The 16,933-nt window shown below is 49.3% G+C and overlaps 1 protein-coding gene across 6 annotated transcripts in view; it reads right to left on the bottom strand.

The window, feature by feature from the left end:
• Window positions 1-10,867: 10,867 nt before the first annotated feature.
• The window catches only part of LOC105480343 (FYVE and coiled-coil domain autophagy adaptor 1), an 81,151-nt gene continuing 75,085 nt past the window's right edge, over window positions 10,868-16,933 (bottom strand). For all 6 annotated transcript variants that reach the window (XM_011739027.2, XM_011739028.2, XM_011739023.3 and 3 more), the window contains exons 17-18: window positions 16,675-16,784; window positions 10,868-14,860 (exon numbers count right to left, since the gene is read on the bottom strand). In XM_011739027.2, coding sequence (XP_011737329.2) covers window positions 14,785-14,860; window positions 16,675-16,784 — 186 coding nt within the window. In that variant the 3' untranslated portion in view covers window positions 10,868-14,784. The remainder of the gene's footprint in view (window positions 14,861-16,674; window positions 16,785-16,933) is intronic.

Consider the following 16,933-nt stretch of genomic DNA (forward strand, 5'->3'; position numbering starts at 1 on the left):
GTGGCTTTAGGTCAGATTCCCTGTGTGGGATCCAGGTGTTACTCACTACTGTCCCCACGTGACCCCAGATCTCCTCTGCAGCCAGTCGGATGATCTCAAGGGGCATGCTGGCCTCTCAGGTTGGCTCATGGCCAGTGGTCTGCAGGGCTGGTTTCCACCCTGGCTCTTCCTCTCTGGGTCTAGGTGGCCAGGCTTAGGCCCCAGTCCTGGGTCTGCCTGGGCTGGGGCTTTCACCAGACCCCAGGCTCAGATCTGAGGAGCTCTCCCAAGCCTCCCCTGCCAAGGGACTGGCATCTCCTTCTGGGAGTCACCCTCCAGGCTTCCCTGAAAACCTGTGGCTGCTGCCTGGATTCCCTGGCCTGAGGATGGCCCCGCCCCTGACCACCTGGGTAAACACTGTGCCTGCTCCAGCAGCAGCCCTCGCTCAGGCCAGGCTCTGTGGGCAGGTAGGTGCTTCAAGGGACCTGTCTCTTCCTGCGCCTTCTGCAGACTCTCCACTTTCTAGACCTCAAATACACATTTCAAGCACATCTGAATTAGGTCATCTGGAAATTTCTGAACAGTGTAAACAACCCTCAGTCAAGAGCTGGCGGAAGCGTCCCTTCTCGTATTAAAAGGTACTATGGCAATTGCTAATGTGACTCGCTGCGTGGGCATGGCAAGATGACGTGGCAAAGTCCCAGAGTGCCAGTTAGAGCCCCATCATCGTCCTGTGTGGCACACTGCTTGTTCCTTTCCTTCACAGCACTCCTCTCATTTGTAATTCCCTAGTATTCTTCTTTCTACTGATTGATCCTCTGACTCCTGTGTTTGGACCCTCAGCAACAAGCAGCCACGGACTGTGCGTGTTCTTGCTCACATATGTCTGCCCAGCAAAGGTACAGTGCCCAGCATGCAGCATGAGAGCTGCGTCTCTAGCATTTGCACGATGTTATGACAGTCTTTGAGGCCAGAAAGAGCTACAGCAATGGAAAATGTTTGGAGACTTGGAGAGTTAGGCAAGAAAGACAGGGACTGAACTCTGAACAGCTGCAGACAGTGAGTCAGCTGGGTGGATTAAGGATGACCTACAGGAAGCAGGGGAGAAAGGAGCAACAGTTTCTTTGATGCTCCTCCCATCAAAACATGGGGTTGATGTCCCCTTTCCTTGAATCTGGGTGGGCTCTGGGTTTGCTTGACCAGTGGAATTTGGTGCAAGGGATGCTGTGCCAGTTTCTGGGTACAGACTCAGAAGAAGCTGGCGGCTTCCACATCCTGTGCCATGGGAGGCTTGCTCTGGAAGCCCTAAGCTGCCGTGTCAGAAGTCTGCCCACCCTGAGACCACCGTGCTGGAGAGGCCACAAGTAGGCCCGGCATTTCAACTGTTGCTGTAATTAGCCTCATTCAACATTTATTGAGTATTTAGTACATGCTGGGCACTGGGCAAGGTGGTGAGCAACTGCAGACACAGGCGTGGTGCTCATGAAGCTCACAATCGCAGACACAAGTCACTCCATCACAGGAACAAGCTGAGGGTTATCAGTACAGGATGCTAGAGAGTGTGACAGGGGACTCTGATCTGCTCTGGAAAGGGGAGGCAGGGAAGGCTTCCCTGAGGAGGTAGCGTTTGAGCCGAGAGCTGAAGAATGGACAGGAATGACTATAGGAAGCAGGGGAGGAGGGCGGCGCGTGCCAAGGCCCTGCAGCACTCATGCCTGTGGAACAACACTGTCAACTCTCTGGTGAAGTGTCCATGCATGCAATTGATCTAGGACTTCTCCACTCATGTTCTTTCCTTTTTAAACTTTTTAATTACAGAAATTTAAAAACATACACAAAAGCAGAGGGAACAGTATTAATGCAGGGGTCCCCAACCCCCGGGCCACAGACCACTACTGCTCTGCGGCCTGTTAGGAACCAGGCTACACAGGAGGAGGTGAGTGGCAGGCAGGTGAGTGAAGCTTCGTCTGTATTTACAGCTGCTCCCCATCGCCCGCATCACCACCTGAGCTCCGCCACCTGTCAGATCAGTGGCGACATTAGATTCTCATAGGAGCACAAACCTATTGTGAACATGCAAGGGACCTAGGCTATGCACTCCTTATGAGAATCTAATGCCTGATGATCTGTCACTGTCTCGCATCACCCCCTGATGAGATCGTCTAGTTGCAGGAAAACAAGTTCAGGCCTCCCATTGATTCTACATTATGGCGAGTTGTATATTTATCTCATTATATATTACAATGTCATAATAATATAAAGTTCACAATAGATGTAACATGCTTGAATCATCCCAAAATCACCTCTCCACCAATGCTGCAGGTCCATGGAAAATTTGTCTTCCATGAAACTGGTCCCCGGTGCCAAAAATGTTGGGGATGGCTGGTATAATGAACATACCCCTCACCCAGCTTCAATAATGATTAACATTCTGTCCAGTTTTGGTTTCAGCTACACTTCCCAATTTTCTTTCCTTTCCTCTTCTTTGTTTCATCTGCTCCCTCCCTTCTTTTTCCTTCCTTACCTTCTTCCTTTTAAAAAAATGTTTCCTGTAGTATTTTAAAGCAAATGCAAGACATCATGCAATTCCCCTAAAAACTCATGCTCTTATCCTTATAAAACCCCAAATCACAATTTTAAAAAATTAAAATAAGAAATGGAGACTGGATGGACTCTTCCTCTGTGTGGTTAGGCCACCACTCACCAAAGGAACCAAAGGAGGGACAGAGTCCCCTGGGGATAGAGCAGCAAGCTGGGAAAGGCCTCATGCTGTGGGTGGCACTTTCTCAGTGGGGGTAATCATCCAGGTGGTTCAGAATGCTCTGCAGAGGCTGATAAAGGCCTCAGTGAGCTCCAGGGTTTCTCTTGTTCAACTTTTGGGAACCAGGAAGTCTCTAAGGACCACAGGAAAACTGATGTTGCCTGAGATGAGGTGGGACCATCACCCCTAATTCTCACAGGTGTCTCTGAGCCAGGAAAGTGATCATCAGAGTCAAATGGCTAAAAGAAGAGCCATTGGTGATTGGAGGGTTATGAGTGAGAGGGAAGTCAGATGGGAGAGGAAGGTAGGGGCACTGTTCAGGTGCAGACGATGAATTTTGATTTATTCCACTTCAGGAAGATTTGTAAGCGGGGTGTGGCATGATCCAATTCATGTTTTAAAGATCTCTAAAGCCCCCAGGTGAAGAAGGGTGGTGGCTGGGGATTAGGGGCGGTGCAAGGAAGCAGGGAGGCCAGTCAGGAGCTGTTGCAGTTGTTCAGGAAAAAGATGATGGTGGCGGAGTTGGAGTGAAGGTGGTGGTTGTGGTGTAGAGAGATGGACGGTTTTTTACTTACTCTGGGGGTAGACACAATGGTGAAGGTTAGAATTGAGAGAAAGGAAGGAATCAAGGATGACTTGGGTTTTGAATCTGCACATTTGGGTGGCTGGTGGTGCTGCCCCTGGGAGGGGAGGATCCGCAGAGAGCAAGACCGGGGATGCTACCTGGAAGATGGTAGCCATGAGCATGGGAAGAGCTGAGGTCAAGAGAGAGTGGAAGTTGGCAGCGACCTGACTAGGAGCAGCTTCCCAGGCATCAACAAGGCAGACTGTGATTGGCTGAGGAGCAAATGAATGGAAAGTGAGGATGTGGAAAGAGGATGCGTAGGCGAAACTTGTGTTAGGTTTGCTGTGATAAAATGTCAGGAGTAATCCAATAAAACAAACAAAAATATTTAGATGATCTCTTTTTGGCCCATTTGTAATTAAACGAAGGAAGTGATTCTAAGAAACTGGCTTGTATTTAATTCAGCTGTGTCCTGGTAACTGTTGCCACAAAATTTGGTGTTATAAAAACAATAACCATTTTATTTTATTCACCATTTTGAGGGCCATAAATTTGGAAGGGACTCAGCAGGGCATATCTAGCTTGGCATCTCTCATGTGGCTGGAGTCAGATATTGGCTGGGGCTGTGGCCATTGGAAAGCTTGACTTGGAGGGCCATGCCCCAGGGCCAGTAGTTAATGCTGGCTGCCGAGCAGGGCCCCAGCACATGGCTGCTTCAGCAGGGAGGGCTTAAGGTACTCAGACCTTTTACATGGCAGCTGGCTTCCCCGTGCAAGAAAACCAGGGGGAAGTTGCAGGTCCTTTTCTGACATGGCACCAGAAGCCACACAGTGTCCCTCTGCTCTTCCACTGGTCAGAGCAGTCATAGGCCAGCCCGGAGTCAAGGGAGTCAAGACTCCACCTCTTATGGGAAGGGTGTCAGATAACTCTGGGGCCATGTTTTAAAATCATCAAAGGTGGCTGCTCTGTAAATTAACTCATCTTTCAATGACCCCAATCACTCAGTCCCCCAACTTGACTAGTTGACTAATGCCCAGAAGGAAGCAAAAGAGCCAAGAGAGTAAAAGGGATGGGACAAGGTGTGGACGTCTTTCTCCATGATAACAGCTATCACATTTTTGAGGCACAGAGTAGCTAAGTGACTTGTCCCAAGCCAGGGGAAGTAGGTAGTGGCACCAGGAGTTGGATCCATGTCTTTCTGATTCTAGAACCCAACCTCTTAGAGGCTGTTGTACTTTCTCCCCAGTTGAAGTTCAAGCACTGATGTTCCAGTGGTCAGTTTGCACCATATGATCTGGATATAGCTCTTCTCACAGAGGCCCTGAGTCAGGAGGACAGGGGGCCCTAGCGGGGCCAGCCCCTAGGCAGGGGAAGAGGAACCCTGGCCATATTGTGGTTTCCTCCCAGGCCCTCCCTGCTCATGGCTTTATGCCGTTTGGCTTGGCTGGTGAGTAAGTCACCCCTTTGGTGAATGCAGAAAGGCATCAACAACTGTGTACTGACTCCAGCCTATAGGAACTGGGCATTTGGTTTTTTACTGGGAATCTGAGACGGCCGTAAGATGACGTGAATGTCTTTTTAGAAATTAGTTTTCACAGTTTAAAAGATAAACTGAAACCTAATAAAAATACTTCATACGACATAGAAAGGTATAAAGAGAAAAGTAAAAGCATCTTATTCCTGCCACCAACTCCAAAGCCCCACCAGCTCCATCTGCCGAGGCAGCCAGTGCTGTGTCCAGCGTCTTTGTCAGGAAATGTTGCGTGGGTGTGAGTAGTGTCCATCACATAGTCTCCCAGGGTGCCGTCATATATTGCTTCAATCCAACCCACTTTGAACAAACTCCTTCCTGTTTTTTTGCTATCACAGACATTGTGGCCATAAAGAGTGTTGTGTGTATTTTTGTGTACTTGTATGAGTGTATCTGCAGGAGAAGGCAGATGTTTTACCGAGGATGAAAATTGAAGTGGAAATATGTGCAAGAAGGGAAGATTATCTGACTCTTTGGTAGAATTATTACGAAAATGGTCCTAATTCTCTACCCCTCACTGTCCCTGTGCCCTTTATAAAGTGACCTTGCAGTTCCTCCCATCCAGAGGAGTCCCTCTGCCCACACCTGGAATCTGGGCTGGCCTGTGACTTGTTCTGACCAACAGAACACTGTTGAAATGATGCGCCAGGTCTGAGACTGGGCTTTGCGAAGCTTGGGCACTTGTACTCACTCTCTTGGAAACCTGCTCAGCGGCCATCTGAATAAGCCCAGGCTATCCTGTTGGGGTCAGGGAGACCACGTGGAGTACAGCCAAGTTGTCTGGCCAAGACCATCCTAGACTAGCCAGCCTTCCTTTGACCAGCTGACCACAGATGTAGGAGTCAACCCCAGCCATGATTAGCCAATGAGCAGCCAACCCTCAGACATGAGGGAGCACAGCCTCAAGGCGTAGCTGACCACAGACAGACAAGGGAGTGAGCCCACCAAGAGTCCAGAGCCCCCAGCCAACCTGCATATTCGTGAGCAAAATAAATCTTTAGTAATTTAACCCACGGTTTTGAGGTTGTCCAACTTCAAATAACGCAGAACAATGTAGCTTTATTCTGACAACAGGTAACTGATACAGCCTTTTGTTTTAACAATCATAGTAAAGGTCTGAAGGTCAAGGGCTGCCATAGCAAATCCTGGTTTATGGAAAAGTTTTTTATAAATCATCAGATAATCTATATTCAAGTAAAATGAGAATGGTTTAGAGAAAACCATTCCTACAGCTGTCTCAGCATAACGCAGTAGCAGTAACATGTTCTGTAAATGGTTTAGACTTACCATCTTCCCTGGGTCTTGGTTCCTCATCTGTAAAAGCAGGCTGACTTACGGCAAGAGCCTAGCAAATTATACAATTATACAAATTAAACAATGCTACTATCATTACTATTAACAAACCAGTGCTGCAATGAGCTGATCTTTCTCTTGTTTTTCATGAGGACCTGCCACAACCCAAAGATCCTTAACTTCTTTTTTTTTTTTTTTTTTTTTTGTGGCCTCATCCACACCTTTGACAATCTGACAAAGCCTATAGCCCCTTTCTCAGAATGTTTTAAAATGCAAACAATAAAATAAAGGAATTACAAACCAATTAAATTGAAATACAATTCTCCAAGTATTAAAGCAGATATAGGAACTAGTAATACATCTGTCTCTTTACTAATGCATTACATAAAATCTATCAGATCTAATGACAACCTTCATTTCAGAGTGGAAATAAATATAAATGATATTTTGAGAGTCTGCAGAAATTGTCATGTAATATGAAAATATCTGCCATTTCTACTGGTGACAAAGTGACAGGTCTTGCTAACACTAGTGTGGCATGTTGTCTCTATTCATAATTGAAGGAAGACTTAAATTTTAGTTAGCAGTTAGGGTAAAGATGCCATTTTTCACCCACCCATTTTCAAAGACCTTTGATTCTGTGTATGGACCAGCTTAGGAACTCCTTCTTAACCTGACCTCCCCAGCCCATACCCCTGGATACTTTCTCCATTTCTTAAAATTTGGACATGCATGGAACTCTTCTGGATTTGGGGAAGGAGATGTTTTTCCACTCACAAATGATCTGCCAGTTGGCACCAGACCCCTTGAATAAAAATATAAGCCATAAAAAATTTATGGTTGTAAACCATTTTACCCTTAGAATAGTTTTATACCAGGGGATTCATTTAGAAACATCCTCCTCTCCAAGACTGAAATTTCCATCATTGCACCCTAGTGCTTGGGCTAATGGATTTGAGGAAGATGGTCTGGTTCCAAAATTCAAGGATTATTGGGAGACTTAAATTAGGAGACAGATCAATTAGTTTATTTCCTCCTTTCCTCAAGTTCTAATCAAATCAGTGGTGACGCAGCAATGCTCACCAGGACCACTTGCTCCAGCCTCACCTGGAGGACCTGTGAATGGACCAGACCTGATGAACCAGAATTGAAATGGGTGGTGCCCACGGATCTGCATTTTTTTTTTTTTTTTTGAGACAGGTTCTCACTGTGTCACCCAGGCTAGAGTGCAGTGGGGCAATCACAGTTGCAGCTTCAAACTCCCAGGCTTAAGGGATTCTCCCACCTCAGTCTCCCCAGTAGCTGGGACTAGAGGCACCTGGCTAATATTTGAATTTTTTTGGTAGAGACGGGGTCTCCCTATGTTATGCAGGCTGGCCTCGAACTCCTGGCCTCAAGTGATCCTCCTGCCTTGGCCACCCAAAATGCTGGGATTATAGGCGCGAGCCACCACACCTGGCTGGATCTGCATTTTAATAGGCCCTCAGGTAACTAAAGCAAGAGAAAACCTTCTAAGAATCTCTCTGCAACTTCCTTTTATTTACGGACACCGAATAAATGAACAGTTGACTCCGGAGCAAAACTGAGCCCTGGGTGAGTCTTGGGCTTTTCCTGATCGCTCAATACCTGAAATTTTCATAACCAAAGAGGATGGGGGCCTGATCCAGGACCAGTTCTGGTCTCCCTGTCCTTCTTCCGCTGGTCACCTTCAGGGCATGAATGTGTGGTCCTCTTTCTGAGACCACCCAACAGCTGGGTGGCGTCCCTGCTGGTGGAGAGGAGCTGCCTCTTCCAAGACCTTGGGTTCCACATAGGAACCCTGTCTCTCTTTCACAAGCCTCGTGGGAGGACTGGACTGAGGCTGTTGCCCCAGTTGCTTGTGAAAGCATGCAGGGCCCTGTTTGTGAAAGCTTGCAGGGCCCTGAAGCCACCTCCGAGGCGAGGAAAAAACTGGCTTGTCTTCTCACCAGTCACTGCCTTTGGTGTCTGTTCCCTCAACGGTCCAGGCTTGCTTACATTAAAGTGCTGCCTCCAGCAGATGCACTGGGCAGCGTCAGCCACACCGACACTGTCATTTCTCACTGCCACTTTCTTCCGATGAGGAAGATGGCTTCTGCTAACCAGCCCTGGGTCCAGCCCTCCCTGCAGCCTTTGGGAAGGCCTTTTCTATTGCCCCACTTTTCTCATCACTTCTTTGCTCTCCTATCTTTTATCCCCGCACCCCACCCCCACCGTTCTCCCTCACCAGCTTTCCTTTCTCAAGCCAGGGAGAAGACAGCACCTGCCCCACTGACCTGGAAGATGGATGTTTTGGCCTCCCAGAAATGGCTTCCTTCTCTCCTCCGAGGCTCAGTCAGAGTCGGCCTTGGGAACAGAAGGCGGGGGAGGCCTCCTGAAATCACATTTTCTGTGATGATTCTATGGACCCACAGGCCTGAAGACAGACCTGTTCTAGAAAAGAGGGCTTCCTTTTGGTAAGGACACTTACGCATCTCAGGTTTTGTTCATTTTTTAGCTAAAAAAGACTTAATTCATTCCAGGCTTCAGATGGGGCTGTTAACTCTGAGATAACCTCAGTGCCAGCATGGTGGGAGGCGTGAGGAAACCACACTAGTCTCCGACCTCCCCAGAGCTTGCAGGGTGGGGGCGGGCGAGGAGGGGACACACATCAAAGCCCAGAGGTTGGCCACCACCCTTCTGCTCGCGTTACCATCCTTCTTCAGAAACCAGCCGGTGTGGGAAAAGTAAAAGGCTGACATTTCTCTCACCCCTAACCCACTTTGAATGTCTTTCATAATCGCTATTGCTTTCCCCCTGGCTTTTGAGGCTTCAGCTTCAACTGCTGTCTCAAAAAAAAGTCCGTTTTCTCATCTTGGGCTACTGGTTTCACCATCTGTTTGCTCTTCAGATGTGTGTGGGTGGCAAGAGATTTTTCCCACGCATCTTCAAACTGAAAGGGCTGACCTTGCTGTGAGGAGCTTTCTGAATCACCCGGGAGTCTCTGCATCCTCAGCCCTCACCCGGCAGCCGTGGCAGGGAGGGGAGGGGCACCTCTAAGTGCCACAGAGTCTGCGAACACTGATCTGGGCCCAGACTACCTGGAATCAAGTGGAGGGCTTGGAAATCCTCCAGCAAAGACTTGGGTCATCTTGAGTTACTCTGCAGTTTAGCAGGGTGGGGTGAGACGCAATGGAGGATTTTGACCTGGAGGTCCCCAGATCCCAGCCCCAGATGCACAGCACACACATCTACGTGTGTCTCAACTGTTTCTTGCGCTAGCCCCCAGCCCATGAGACCCCCAAGCCTCAGGAAGGACTGTTGTATTAACAAAGAAACTCTCTGGCCGTGTCATTGGGGGCAGTTGGAGTAACTATCTGCCATTACTTCTACCTGGTTACTAGACAGAGACTTGATTTGAGGGCACCTTTTTATTTTTTTGAGACAGGGCCTCACTCTGTCACTCGTGGAGTGGCACGATCTTGGTTCACTGCAGCCTCTACTGAGTGGGACTATAGACATGCACCACCACACCTGGCTAAAAAAAATGTGGAGATGGGGTCTCACTGTGTTGCCCAGTGGTCTCGAACCCCTGGGCTCAAGCAATCCTCCTGCCTTGGACTCCTGAAGTATTGGGATTACAGGGTGAGCCACTGTGCCCGGCCCGAGGGCACCTTTGACATAAGAGGGGGTGCAGGGAGTGGGACTAAGTGACCAGCTATCATTGCCCATATCTCCTCCTGCAGGCCCACCCTTTCCCTTCTCTGCCACCAGAGTGTTTCAGGAGCCTCTATTCCTGGCACAGTTAGTTGCCAATGGGAATGCTGATGACTTTTTGGCTGACCCAGGGCACTGGGACTGACCCGTGAGGTCAATTCAGTGTTTTCTGAGTCCTTTCCTGCCTGGCATGTTGCTCAATGCTGCGGTGGGGAGGGAAGGGAGGAGGGAGATGAAGATAAAGATGAAGGAGAGAACCAGAGTTACAGAAAATGTGACTTCTTCCATGGAGTAAAAGATTGAAGCAGAGGTCAAACGAAAGTCTGGCAGCAGGAGAGGGCTGGCGGAGGAAGGGCAGTGAAAGGGCGGTGTGGGGAGGTGTTCTTTTGAGGCGCAGAGCACTCCGCGGACACAGCCCTGGTCATCCGTGGAGTGGCGGTGTGAGGTGAGTGTGGGTGGGCTGCCCAGCCTGAGCTCAGTCCAACATCCAGCACTGACCAGGACACGCCCCTCTGGGCCTCTGTCCAGGCTCTTTGCTGACCCAGCCAGAGAAGGGTATGCGGGAGTGGGAGGGCTGACTTCTTCCTCTGCCAGCCATCTCGGCCTGGAAGTCTTGCCCAGCTTTGTACCTCCTATTGACTAATCGTGGTTTTAGGCCATCCATGATGCTTCTCCCCAGCCCCATTGTTCCGGTAAACTCAGAAGTCTGTTCTTTGTTCAAAATGCTCTGTGGGTGCCCTGGGAGATCTGGACATTTGAGCTGAGGGCTAGAAGCCCATAGGGCACAGCAGCATGGACTGAAAGACAGGCTGTCTCAGGCAGGTCTAAACACCACCCTCACAGCAGGCCGGAAGTAGCCAGGTGCCAGGCCACTTGGAAACTTCCCAGAACATCTGCTGGCTAAAGTCCCCCTGAAAAGCCACCATAAAAGATGCTCTATTTCCCAGCAGCACAGCTCAGCTCCAACTCAGCTCTGGATAACTTTGTCATGCACTTTATATCCCCAAAAAATGAGAGACAAATGTCTAAATGTCATAGTGTTTACTTTATTTAAATCCTGAGGTTAAAAAATAAAGTATTTCCACGTGGCATAGCAGACACTATAAAATAATATGCTTAGGGATACAAAAGTTTTCCACCCCCATTGTGCAGGTGGGGTGCTGGTGTTTGATGTGCTTCTAGATAATTCTTTGGCAGATAAGAATGAATTGGGGTCCCAGACCCACTATCCCGTAAGGCCACATGAATTGAGGATTAATCAATTAAAGTGCAATTCCAAATGTTAAGCCTTCCAAATGAGGCTTGGGAGTTGCTCTGCAGCCACCAGAGGCAGAGTGTCTCTGGATAACATACGTCAAGCAGCCTTTCTTTTTTTTTTCTTTTCTTTTTTTTTTTTTTTTTTTAAATCAGAGATGCCTCCTAAAATTTCAAGATGTACTTTATTATTTTAAAAGTGCTTAAGAGGAAAGCGAGAATTATTAATTCAGTCTCTCCTGTTTCCTTGGAAGAAACGTAATGAAATGAGAACTTACTAAGGTTCCCCTACAAAGTGCTTTCTCGGTAAGTGTTTTGTAAACAAGAATGGCCGTCTCCATGGTCTTTGTGTACATGACCATCCTTGGTTCTCAGCATCACGAATGGCTTCTCTCTGCTTTAATTCCCAACACCTCTGAGCCAAGGACAGTTTCTTGGCCTAAAGAATTCTCACATGTAGAATCATGTGCACTTTAAAAAATGAAATCAGGTACACTTTTAAAAATGAACCTTCTTTAAAATTTCATCAGTGGACATCCAACCATATTACAAAACACAGGCTCTGTGATTTCATCCCCAAATGGGGATTTCCTTTCATTTGGGCCTGAAATAGTTTCACCACCTTAGACGATAATTTTAAAATTTCCAAAACACTATTTATTTTTGAGTTATATGATGTGGCTTTTCATTTCTATTTTCCAAACCCTGTGGAGTTTTTCAGTTCCCGTGTCTTTGCCTGCTCTTGGTCCAGCCCACCTGGAGTCCAGTGTGTTGAGGTCAAGCACTCTGTAGAGTCCACTTGGACCTGGAGGACACTTTGTGCCAAACGTGCCTCCTTGTTTGCGGCTAAGTGCGTGTGACAGAGGTTGGCATGTTCTTGAAGGTGGTGAGTGGCTTCAGTGACATGATGAAGAAGGCATCTGGTATCGATATGAAGACGTGACTGCTATGCAGAGAGATGAGCCATCAAGGGGCTGCCCACCGGCCCCCCACCCCCTTTTTTTTAAAAGAGTGATCTGGGATCCCAAGGACGCTTCCTTCTGGCTGATTTCTAGTGTAATTCAGTCTAGCCAGGGCTACCACCTGCAGCAGTGCTTCTTCAATTGTTATTTGCATTTTTTAAAAAGTACCCCAGTCCTTAATTCTCAGTAAAGTTGGGAATCTGATTAAAATCAGAATAAAGCTATTTATAAAAGCCACTCTTAAATATGCCAAGATGTTCTGTAGCTGCAGAGAGCACAGCAAACTTGAGCTTGAACAGCAACCTAACAAAATACAAATGTCCACCCAGCACAAAAAATAAATTTGCTAATGAAACCACATAGTTAGGAAGTCACCTCGGGGCACGGGGCAGTCCTCCGAATGCAGCAAAGGCTTTCTTTGAACAATGGCAGTCAGCGCTGAAGGTGGTGCGCACGAGACACCCAGCTCTCCTGGAGGAGTGGTTCTGGGTAAGCTGCAACTGGTCTTCTGCTGTGGTGAGTGACATGTTCAGAAAGGACCTCAGATGGAATGTCCCAGGCCCCAAACCTGTCAGCTACTCAGTGAATGGTGGTTCTTGTTGCATATGGTGCCAATGACACTTCAGAAGGTCATCAGCTTGGCCAGAGTCTCCGCAGTATCCTCAGAAAGCTAAGCACTCAAAGATTCTAGATTGCTCTGGGTTCTCTTTCATTAGTTTCTTTCTTACAGTGAACAGGCTGACTCCTGATTATCTTTTGCAAGAGGCTGGATGGATTCAAAGTTAGCATGATTTGCTCTGAATCATCTCAGGCCATGTGGCATGCCTGTGAGGACAAACATGAGGCCAAGAAGAGTCGCTGGGGGCCTGGCCACTTCTATTCCAATATTAAACATGGTCAGAGCCTTGGCCAGGGGAAGATGATTGAGTACCTGATGGCTTTCTGCCAGAAGAGGCTGCTCCAAGAAAGCCAAATGCAAGAGGCTCAGCTTTTCTCTGGGTAACCTCTTTGAAAGGTTCTATTCCCCATTCCTTATGCCTTGCTTCAACTGACTGAAGTGCCCAACTCTCCTGTTTAAAGGTCTGAGTCCATTCCAGAAATGACTCCTTAGCTGTGGCCCCACAATAGTCCTCTTTGCTGGTGGTGAGGCTGTGGCTGCTGGTGTGTGGTGGGTTTGGGGTCTCTGTTGGACTTCGCCTGGAGTTCCTGACCCATTCTCAAGCCCTCAAAACCAGCCAGACCAGGGTTATGACAAAGAGAAACTTTGGGAAATGTGTGACTGGACTTGGGTCACAAGGCTAGCTGGAGGAATTGCTGGGCCCAGCTCTCAGATTCTCAGATAGCCTGCCTGGGGCTCTCTCCCCTCCAAAGTAGGACCTTTGTCAGATGCTCTGTTCACCCAGGGAAGAACCTGGGGCCTGACTGCGGGAAGCTGGTTCCATGAACAAGGAACAAAGAGCTGTCCAAGGTGAGCTATCTGTTGTTGGAGAAGAAAAGGACCACAAAGAACAGGGAAGATTAACTAATTCTTGTCTGGGAACAGGCAACAGGATCTCTCTGCCTCAAGGGGGGATGTCTCCTGGAGGTCAGGTGCGGGCTGAGCAGCGGGAAGTGGGCAAATGGGCTGTCGGGGAACCTGTCAGGAGGGGAGTGGGGCCCAGGGATCCATCATGCCTCTGTTTACTCTGTCACTTTGGTTTTTAAGTTATCAAAGACTTTTGTTAAGAAGGCCCCAATGTTTGAAAGTGGTTCTAATCCTGGCTATGATCATTAGTAAACACGTCTGCAGGCGGGGCAGAAGCTCTTATTTATATAAACAAACGTGGGCCATCAGCTGAGGAGTAGCTCTAAAGCCAATGCACAAGCCTGCTCTGTGGTCACGACATCCACACTGGCTGGCATTTGGGCATTAGATGTAGTGTACACACAGCCACCGCAGGCCCCCAGTACAGTGGGTTTTGTTCTCGGATTATCTTTACTTCTGATTCTTAGGGCAATGCTTTGAGCTGTGGAGAGGCCTGGCTGAGTGAAGGGCTTTGAGGACAGAATTACCCAGACAAAAGGGCCAGGAAGAGAGTGCAGCTTAGAGGCCCCTCCAACACTGCTGAGTTCTGGAGCAGCCTCCAGCTTACTGGGGCAGTGAGGGACAAGAGCATGACTGGAGGAGGCTAGTCAGGATCTCAGGAGGGTTCCCTGGCACCCTGACTCACGCAATGGCTGTGTGCCTCCTCTTCCCGGGAGTACCTGAGGGCGTCACAGCCACAGGGCATGGCCAGGGCACCCAGCTCAGGTCTCCAAGATGCGGGACCCTGGTGGGGCAGGGCAGAAAATCTCTCCACAGGCAGAAGTTGGGATCACCCCTACCCGTGAAACTCTCCACAGGAGGCCTAGCGCCAACCGTGCTCCCAGGAGAGGCTGATGGTCTCCTGGGTGTTTAAACGTCTGGCAGAGCATCCCTTTGGGTGTGAGAAGAGCTGGGTCTCTACTTAATGGAAACATTGCCTGAGCCCTTCAAAGCCTTGGGGGCTAAGAGTGGCCGGTGCAGAGTGCTGAGCACAAAGTGCTCCCCGGACGCCGCCTCTGAGGGGCAGCCCAGGGGCCTCTCTTCCAGAGGGGCAGAGTTGATGATTTTGGAGCAGCTGACGTTTTGAAAAAATGCTTTATGTGACAGGTGAGGAAGAGTAGTGTTTCCTGTGGATGAAGTGAAGTTACTGAGTTGCTGAAGCTACAGGAAATCACTTCCATCGTAGATCACAGGCCGATCAACCGTCAAGTGATAAAATACCTTTTTAGAGACAAACCTGAAGAAAGAGAAATGGAAAAGGAGGGTGTTACCTGAGAGCTGAAAGTCTGAGGCGTGGCAGCTGCTGCTGAGGCCTCTGTGGTCTCTGCAGTGACCTGGTCGGGTGTGGGTGCTGGAGCCCCGTGCCCCATTTCCTGTCTGTCTAGTGGAGTTCTCTCCCTGTGAGGGTCAGGAGGTCTCGGGACATCACTGTGGACTCTCCTGAGGCTTGGGTACAGAAATGTCCTTTTGGTCACAGGCTGTGAATGTCACCTTCCTCACCTGGCTGCTCTGAAGCAGCTGGCGGTGGGGACTGCACAGTGTGTGTATGGGGGGGGTGAGGAGCAGGCAATGGGAGGAGGCATATGGCGGAGGCCAGCACGGATTTTTTCTGACTTGGCAGCTAACTCAGTTCTGACATCCATAGTTTGGAAATCTCAAGTAGGTTCCTGAGATGACCTCAAGGCCAGAGTTTATCATGGCACCATGGCCACCTCCAGGGGTAACTGGGAACCTGCTCAGGCTTGGGACGGTGCTCTGCCCTCATCATACCTCTCCTTGGTCTCTCCATCAGTCCACAGTGTGGCTGCCGTTGCAGAGTAGGAAATGGAGACTCAACTAAGGGCCGTTGGGGGAAGAGCAGAGCTTGGGCCTGGTGGTCCCCAACCCATTCTCCTAACCACTGCCCTATCCTGTTCAAGAGGGGCTGGGGCTCATGTCCACTCTTGGGGTAGAGGGTGGCTACAAAGAGAGCTCTCTGGCCATGACAGGCCTATGCCATGAGGTCCTGCTAACTCCAGGGGTGCTTTCATTTCCGCTTGGGAGTGTAGGGAGGGGCAGGAGGGGGCGAGGTGGGAAGTTCATCTTCCGACCCCTCCTGTGGTGGGCACTCTTGGCCACAAGCCCTGGCAGTTCAAGGCCTGGAGGTGGTGAGGGGATGACATAGCTTTTCCCTAGTGTCCTGTCTGGTTATTCTGCTAAGAGCCAAGTACTCATGCTGGGGATGTGACCAGTAGCCCAGGACCTTGCTCAGAGACGATGTGGCCAGAAACAGATTGGGCAGTTCTCTCTAAAGAGCCGGTTCCAGTGAAGGGGTCTGTGCTGCAGCAGAAGACATAAACAGGGGCAGGTGCCCAGCAGTCCTAACCACCCTTGTCCACATGATTGGCTGCTCAGTCAATGCTGGTCCTCTCTCCGCTCCCCTCCTGCTGTCCCTCTGACCTCATCTCCCTATTCCCATTCTCCTGTCCAGCTTCTCTCCCATCTTCCAAACTATACACTCCTGAACCTTAGCTGGTTCTCAGAGTGCTTCCCAGAGATGGCACCTGCCGCTCCCACCACATGGCCAGGGGCTTCGCGGTGTAGTCTCGGGCCTGCTTATCTCAAGCTCTGCCCTTCCTTCTTCTATTCCTCCCTTTCTTGTTCATTCATTCATTCAGTCCTTCCATTGTATTTCCTGAGCCCCTTCTTTGGGCAGGGCAGTGGCAGGGCAGTGGGAATCAACATCAGAGAGAGGGAAAGGACACCCTGGTTATTAAGAGTTCAGAATGGCCAGACCGCCTGTTTCAGATCTGGCTCCACTACTGGCTGTGTGACTTAAGAGTGTCACTCCTCTACCCCTCAGCAGTGACATGGAGGGATTCTGCAAGCATGAGCCCGTGTGCCACAAAATCTCTAACAAACACTGGAACACCATGGCAGAGTGGTCAACAATCAAGAACGATTAATAATAAGTTACTGACAAATAATTTGTTTCGAGTGTCCACCTCTGCTCTTGAGAAGAGATGGAAGAGAGGCCTGGAGACGTGGAGCTGGTGCCTGAAGTGGCCCTACCTTGAGAAGGTATTGTCGAAGATAAGCATGTAGATGCCAGGCGTGCGAACCTTGAGCTGGCCCTGGATGTTCTCTTTGTGGGAGTTGCATCGGGTCGTGGGAATGAGGACCTGGGAGGGAAAGCAGATAGGCAAAAACATCACAGAGGCCGAGAGGGCCCTGGGCATCCTCGGGGAAGACCTTTATTTTGGGGGAGAAGGCTGAGTGTGTTGCCCGAGGTCACAGCTGAGCAGGGCCGGAGCTGGGACCAGCCCCAGTA

Source organism: Macaca nemestrina, chromosome 2, assembly GCF_043159975.1.
Source record: "Macaca nemestrina isolate mMacNem1 chromosome 2, mMacNem.hap1, whole genome shotgun sequence".
In the NCBI taxonomy this organism is placed as follows: domain Eukaryota; kingdom Metazoa; phylum Chordata; class Mammalia; order Primates; family Cercopithecidae; genus Macaca; species Macaca nemestrina.